Source organism: Phalaenopsis equestris, unplaced genomic scaffold, assembly GCF_001263595.1.
Source record: "Phalaenopsis equestris unplaced genomic scaffold, ASM126359v1 Scaffold233180, whole genome shotgun sequence".
Classification (NCBI taxonomy): Eukaryota; Viridiplantae; Streptophyta; class Magnoliopsida; order Asparagales; family Orchidaceae; genus Phalaenopsis; species Phalaenopsis equestris.
In genome coordinates this window covers 17,977-26,344 of record NW_018251133.1, presented here as the reverse complement: position 1 = coordinate 26,344, position 8,368 = coordinate 17,977, and the positions used below count along the sequence as shown (strand labels likewise).

The following is an 8,368-nucleotide window of genomic DNA, read 5'->3' as shown; positions in this document are numbered from 1 at the left end:
ATCAAAGTGAATCCACCCAACTACAAAAGGTATATAGAGAGGATGATTTTCTAAATAAATAACGAATCCTTCCTTGATAATGAGCTTAAGGGTTGAATTTCCAATACTCATACTTGATCATATATATTTTCAAATTTAATGCATCAAATAAAGATCCGTTTGATGCTCTCTAAACATTAAAAATAAACCCTTAGGTTGCTCTATACATCTCCATATTTTTCATAGAACAAAAAAAATCTCTCTATAAAACTTTCTAGTATAAATTGTTTCATCTCTAACATGCTTTTTGTAATTCCAACTACAGTCGCTAATAACCTCGTTGTATGACTAATCTATTCCCCTATAATTATAACAATGATGAACATCAAAATTGTTCTAAACTACAGAAACCAAAATATTAAAATACTAAAACAAAAATATTGCATCAATCAGATGACATCATCTTAGTTTGCGCATTTTATTGAGATCTTTTAAACAGATTACTCAAATAACTCCGTTTACAATCTTGATAAACATCTCATTTGGGCCCTAAAGTTCACTTTTATCCATCTTTTCTAAAGCTAACACAAATTATTTGAATTGCATTCATGATATTGTTCATTTTGTTCTTCTTAAGAAATTGCTCTCATAATTGCTTAATAGACCTATTAGAATATTTATTAATGGCCAGTTTTAGTCATTATTAATTCTTGTTTATTCTGAGTTATTAGCTTGGATTATTTATTATTTCCTTCATTTTCTATTGTATCATGTTTTTATTTCTTTGCTTACTTGTAGATTCTGTGATGGGTATTTATACCCCTCTTTCCATCAATAAGATTTACCTTAGTTCTATTCTAACATGGTTTCAGAGTAATGGTCCTAACTTAGTTGTTGTCGAGCTAGCCAGTTCAGCTCCTTTCAATATGTCGGAGCCCCTCTTAGTTCTGTCATCCCTTCTCTTGAGCCAGCTAGGCCTGCTTCAAGCCTCATCTCTTCGAAACCCTTTAAGTTTTCCGAAGCTATCCAGATCTTGCCGGCCTAGATTCCCCAGTCGCCAAATGCCCATCCAAAACCTCTGTTCTGATCACCAGAGACACCTTCCAGCCATCAGAAACCCTGCCTAATTGTTTGATCTCCCTCCTGGTTTGTTGGAGCCCCTTCTAGAACCTTTTTCCAGGGCCAGGAGATCTAGTCCAATGGGAACCCCTTCCAAAGGCCATATTCCTTCAGTAGCCAAAACTTTACAATGCCTCCACAACCTAGCATCTAGTTGGACTCAATTAAAATCACGGCGGACTCCACCAACATCAAGTCGTCATTAGAAGATGTTCTTGATTCCACAAGAGGATCAATTCCAACTATTGTTCCTATGCAGACCAGAGGACAAGAAAACAATAACTTTTTGATCACAACTGATAAACTGAACGACGGTAATTTTTTCCTATGGTCTCAATCTATGTCCTTGTTCATCAAAGGAAGTGGGAAATTCGGTCATCTTACTAGTATGATTCGTGAACCTCCAAAGATTGACCCAACGTATGGAGTTAGGGAAGTGGAGAATTCTATGGTCATGACGTGACTGATCAACTCCACGGAAAATTTGAAAGGCAAATCATATATGTTCCTTCCGCTAGTTCCCTCTAGACGACAGCTCGTGATACCTACTCGGATGTAAAAAATTTCAGCCAACTCTATGAGGTATATGAGAAAATTCGTGAGGCAAAATAATGATACAGGACAATGACCTAGTACTACAAAGATCTAATTGCATTATGGATGAAATAAGACCTGCATTAGGACTACACTTGAGAATCTTCAGCCAACCTATCTCTCTTCCAAAAAATTGTTGAAAATGACCACATGTTCCAATTTTTAGTAGGCCTCAACAAAGAACTTAACGATGTCCGGGACCGTATCTTTGGTCGGGAGCCTTTTCCTTCTGCTCGTGCTGCTTTCACTAAGATTCATCCTGAAAAGAGCTAGAGATTTGTCATGTTTGGTGCTACCACACTGTCTACCGATGTATTAGCCTCGGTCTCTAATAGTGCTCAACCCTAGACTGGTAACCCTAATTGTGATTACTGTCACAAATCCAACAACACTTGTGATAAATGTTGAATGCTCCATGGGAAACCTGCATCCAAACCTTCGGTCAAATCTTCCGCTGTCAAGGGTCTTGCTACAGCTTTTGAATCCAAACAGTACAGCCAGCCTCTACCTAGAACAATCCAAAATCCTCCAATTCTCTTAAAAGTCAAATGAAACACTTAATCAAGCTGCTTGGATCCAGTTCGCTCTCTTCTGACCCATCGACCTCTCATATTCGTCAAGGTACCAATCTCATAGCACTCACTTCTTTTGCCTCTTCTACTCCATGGATAATTGATTCGAGTGCCACAGACCAAATGACTGGAAGTTCACAAGTCTTCGCGGCATAATATCCTTGCTCGGGGAAAGGGAAGGATACTCCTAAAATTGTTGACGGGTCCCAAAATTTCATTGTTGGTAAATGATCTGTTGTTTTAACAGGTCTAACTCTAGAATCTGTGTTACATGTACCTCTGTTGAAGTGTAATTTTTATCTGTCAGTAAGTTGACCTATGACATTGATTGTGTTGTTTATTTTTTTCTCTGATGCTGTATCTTTTAGGATCGTCGTATGAGAAGAATGATTGGAACTGCTAAACGGGTAGGCGGGTTCCACTTCATCCAAGAGAAAAACACAAAAAACAAGGACACTCCACCCAGTAGTTGAAGTTTATCTAAGTCCACTGAATGTCCTATCATGTCGTTATACAGTCATTTAGGTCATCCTAGTTTATAATATCTAGAATAATTGTATCCATTGATGTTTACTAATTAAAATCCTTCTAATTTCAAATGTAAAACATGTCAGTTAGCTAAACATCATCATGTTCCTAATCGACCCCACAGATACACACCTTCTGCTCACTCTCTTATTCACAGTGATTTATGGGGGCCCTCTTGCACTCTTAGCTACAACAATAAAGGGCGGTTTCTTACTTTAATTGATGATCACACTCAGATTACGTGAGTCCATATTTTAAAAGATAAATCTAAAGATGTTGTCACTTTCAAAAACATCTACATCTTCATTTTGACCTAATTTAAAACTCATATTCAAGTCCTATGGACAGAAAATGATCGTGAATTTTTTAACCCTATATTAGAAGAATTCTTGAAAAGTAAGATCATCCTCCATCATAACTTGTGTACCGACACTTCTCAACAAAATGGGATAGTCGAGAGAAAAAACCGACATTTCCTTAACGTTACTCGCTCCATTATGTTTCATTATAATGTCCCAAAATATTTCTAGAATGATGTCATTCATACTGTCACTTATCTTATAAATAGAGTTCTACCAAAAACTCAACTTCCTCAACTTTTGTGACCCTTTAGCCATCTTGAGATTGTGCTTTCCAAACAATTGAGTCTTCTGCACTTTAGTTCAAAAAATTTTTAGGTGCACAAGCTTTACTTGGAACACGACCCCAACTCGAAGTAAAGTTGATCCCAAGTCCATAAAACATGTTTTTGTCGGATACTCAACCACTAAAAAGCGGTATCGATGCCTTGAACCTACCACAAATAAGATCTACGTGAGTGCTAATAACTCCTTTTTTTTAATGTTTCCTACTTACTCGACATCCAATGAGAGGGAACTAGAGTTGATAGACACTATTCCTTACCCTACTCCTACGGATGGTCCCCCCACGTCACCTACCATCAAGGAACCCTCTGTTCATTTGGTTCCACCTACTTCTCCTACCACCAAAGAGTTCTCTGCCCTTTGGTTCCACTAGCACATCCTCACACTCTTTATGTCCACTTGACGCACTAGTTCTGATGCACCTACTCTCAAGCTCACTAACCCTTTGCTCGACCCTAAATACCCTCTGAACGATATCTCCAGCACTATTCCTACTCCAAATAAGAAAGTCAATACATCAAGATAAGCAATCATACATGATCTCTCTATCCCAAAGTAAACTATGTTTCTTTTTGCATATTATCGCCAACCTACAGAACATTTTCTATGACCCTGACCAATCATCAGCTTCCATCTACTATTGAGGGTGCCTTAGCAGACCCAACTTAGAAAGCTAACGCCATGGAAAAGATAAATGCCCTTCAGCGGAACCAAACTTGGGACATTGTTGATCTTCCTCGGGGCAAGAAAGTAGTGGGATGTCAATGAATTTTTTGCATCAAGTTTAAATTTGATGGATCATTTCAACACGAAAATGCAGGGTTGATTTCCAAAGGGTACTCACAGACCTACAGAGTTGACTATGAAAAGACATTTACTCCGACAGCTAAATTAAACACCACTCGGGTCATATTATCCCATGCAATGAATCTAGATTGGTCATTATTCCAACTTAATGTCAAGAATGTGTTCCTAAATGAAAATCTTACAAAATGAGGTATACATGACTTTTCCTCAAGACCTTAACTCCACTACGTCCCAGAGACAAGTACATAGGCTACGAAAGTCCCTCCACAGCTCGAAGCAATCACCACGAGCATGATTCGAGAAGTCTACAAAGATGGTGGTATGTTATGGATTCACTCAGGCTCAATCGAACCATACTCACTTCTTCCAGCATTCCTCTAACGACCAATTAGCTATCCTTATCGTTTATATTGACGATGTTATTCTCAGAGGTAATAATCTACCAGCATTGGAGTCCTTAAAAGGCATTCTTGATGATTCCTTTGAAATGAAGGACTTGGGATCTCTTTGGTACTTTTTAGACATTGAAGTTGTTTGGTCATCTCAGGGTATTTGTCTGTCTCAACGGGAATATGTGATTGATCCTTTGACAGAGAACAATCTTCTTCTATGCAAACCAACAGTTGTCCTGATGGATCAAAATGAAAAACTTCTTGATGTTCCTAATGTTCGTATAAACAAAACTCACTATCAGCGTCTTGTGAGAAAACTTATCTACCTTGCCCATACAAGCCCAAACATATGTCACACGATTAGAATAGTGAATTCATGCATGATTCCTATGAGCACCATTTCCAAGTTGTCCACCGGATTTTCCACAATTTAAAAGGTACACCAGGCTTAGATTTATTTCTTTCCCGTGAACACTCATTCTATTACAGTTTACACACACAGATTGGGTTGGATTAGTCCAGGATCGACAATATATCTCGAAGTACTAGTCATTTGTGTGGGGAAGCCTGGTCATGTGGAAAATCTAGTCCATCGTTGCTCGGAGCAGTGCGGAAGCTGAATTTCGATCAATGTCTTTGGGAATTTGTGAAGCTCTCTAGTTATGCATCATGCTCCGTGAACTACATATGATAGTCTCCGCTCCCCTACAGTTGTTTTGTGATAACAAGGCAACCATTAGCATTTTGCTCACAATCTGGTCCAGCATGATCGCATCAAGTATGTTGGGATTGGCCGACAATTCTTTAAGGAAAAGCTCGAGTCTAGGAAAATTTGTGTTTCGTTTGTGTCATCTAGTGGTCAGTTGGCAGATATTCTCACAAATAACCTTCTCAGTCATTGTTCGATGATTACAAATCCAAGTTGAACATCAGTGGCATATATGCTTCGAATTGAGGGGGTGTATTACAATATTTATTAATGGCTAGTTTTAGCCATTATTAATTCTTGTTTATTTTGAGTTATTAGCTTGGATTCTTTATTATTCCCTTCATTCTCTACTGTATCCTATTTTTATTTCTTTCCTTATATGTAGAACTTGTAATGGGTACTTATACCCCTCTTTGCATAAATAAGATTTACCCTAGTTCTATTCTAACAATTAGAGAACCTCTATGTAAATTCCTAAATCTTGCTGAATTTCATCTAGCATTTGATCATGAACTTGTTTCATAACATTAGAAAATTGGCTATAGAACAAGTTGGTATGAGAACATTGATCAATGGTGTGCAATACTAATAAAAGAACGAGTAACAAGGGAGAATATCTTCTTGTCTAAGAGTGAAAACGAAAGACAAAATAAATAAATAAATGAGTAGGTGAAGTTGCAATCCATTATCACCAAATCAAATCTTATTAATCCTTATCACACTCTCCCTACTGCTTCGATTCGCCCAACAATAAAAGCTAGGTAGGCAATGCTGGCAATATGAAAGACAAATTGAGAATGAGTGATAAGTAAAAGAACAAGCCTCATAAAAAATAAGCCAACTTCCAGATTCCTACTAATTACAAGATGATAAATGCAAGAAACTTAATGCGTGGAGTGGATTATCAATTGGAGCCATGCCTCACTTCGTATAGGTAAAATACATAGTACAAGGAGGTATTTGTTCGACATTAATTGAGCCATTATGCATCCATTTGATGGAACATGCAATTAAAAGGTAAAGGCCATCTAGAAATAACTTAAGGGCAATTCAAGAGATTGATATGTTGTGTCATCATATTTTTTCTGTCAGACGGATTATGATGATGATCAATAAAATAAATAACACAATTTGAGGCAATATTAAAAACAGTTTGTGCAAGAATACATCACAGTTTTTGACATCAAGTAGTCACAATGGGACTAAATCTTAAGAACTTTATTCTCAAATTGCAAATCAACTCTTGCTTATTTGTAATCTCAAATGTAGGCCAGTTTAAAGACATTAGACATCTTATAGAAGAACTAAGAAAGAATTGAGAAGACTTAACCAACCATCCAAAGAGCGGCTGCTTTCTCTAAAATAAAGTACGAAAAAATTATCAGCAATAACGTTTCCTCTAAAAAAACCAATGCCAAGTTGTTTTACCATTGCCATACATATATACATATAAAAAAATGTCGTATGTTCAGATTTCGCTCTGCTAGGGTTTCGTCGTCACGTCGAAACCTGTTATCTCCTCGTCGTCGATTGTTGTTCGTCGTATCTCTTCTCTATCACATCGTTTGGCATCAATTTCTTCATCACGCACTTTTACGAGCGTCTGGCCCTGCTATCGCGCTTCTGCGGCTCCCGGCTTCGGTCGGCTCTCCTGGCTTCTTCGTTGCGAGTTCTCAGCTGCGTCTCCTGCGGCTCCGACTTCTGCAGCTTCGTCTGTTGCACTGGCGTCGGTCCTGTGAACTACTCGCAGTCCAGACTCAAGTAGCTTGTCGTTGTTCAACTCCCTTCCATGGCTACTGCTCCTTCTCAAACAAAACTTGGGAAGGCTTCCTCTGTTGATATGGTTGGCTTTATGAGATCGGATCAAGTTTTCCCTCTGGTTTATCATTAATCATTCGAAGACCATGAGGAATGCAATGTAACCTTATCAAGAAGACGGGTAGGAAGAGTGGCAAACTGACTATATTCTTCTCTGACATTGAAGTTTCCAACTTGGTTAACAAGTTTAAATTCACCTTCATTGGGAAGTTCCAATCGGGACGTCCCAAAATGGAAATCGTTCGAAAGGCTTTTGAAGATCTCAAATTACTGGGACTTTTGAAGGTTGGCCTCTTTCATGGGAGACATGTGATGATACAATTATCTAAAGTTGAAGACTATGCCAAAATATTTTCCAAAAAGTTTATGACAATAGAGGAAAAATATATGAAACTGCTTAAGTGGTCTCCTGAATTCGACCCTAGTCAAGAATCACCTATAGTTCCAATCTAGTTTAAACTAGTTGGCCTAAAGTTGCACTACTTCAACCACCAAATTCTCTACTCTATTGGAGCTGCACTAGGAAGACCTATGAAATTGGATACACCCACCTTCAATCTAACCAGCCCTTTGATTGCAAGAATTCTTGTTGAAAAAGATATCATCCTCCCTGATGTGAACGAAATATGGCTTAGTACTGCCCACAATGGGTATTGGCAGTCAATTAAAGCAAAACAAAGACCCTACTACTGCAATCACTGTAAACTATTTAGGCACACCCCTATCAAATGTTTCAGGCTCCACCCACATTTGAGATCGACAGGTCCTAACAACATCATCCATATGGAGGAAAATATAACAGACACCATTAATCTTCCAGAAATGTTGAATGTGAATTTGACTCATAAGGCTACTCCTCATCAACCAAACCAGCAGCTTTCGCCTACTGTTGTTGAGGCAGCTCTTCCTCAGATTACAAATTCTACGAATTTTGTCATTGCAGATGCTGGTTGCAGTCTTCAAACCACCTATTGCGAGAGAAGAGGGTACTCAAGTTATGGAGGAGTGTCAGACGGGAGTGCCACAGGCGGAGTCAGATCAACAGTTTATCTCCATCGAAGATCCACCTATTGTTCACACGTGACTACCTCTGACAGATGATTGACAGGTTTACAAATCTCAGAAGAAGAAAAAAAGATTGCCGGATCTCAACAAATCTTCGGATGATTGTATCATTGTGTCGGGGGGAAAACCACATCTCACTTT

The 8,368-nt window shown here is 38.4% G+C and overlaps 1 protein-coding gene across 1 annotated transcript; it reads left to right on the top strand.

The window, feature by feature from the left end:
• Window positions 1-4,556: 4,556 nt before the first annotated feature.
• Window positions 4,557-5,069, top strand: LOC110038592 (uncharacterized mitochondrial protein AtMg00810-like). The gene has a single exon (XM_020743467.1). The coding sequence runs from the start codon at window positions 4,557-4,559 to the stop codon at window positions 5,067-5,069; it is 513 nt and encodes a 170-aa protein (XP_020599126.1).
• The last annotated feature ends 3,299 nt before the right edge of the window (window positions 5,070-8,368 follow it).

Excerpts from the sequence above, each read along its gene's own strand:
- LOC110038592 (XM_020743467.1), top strand. The coding sequence starts at position 4,557 with ATGGTGGTATGTTATGGATTCACTCAGGCTCAATCGAACCATACTCAC.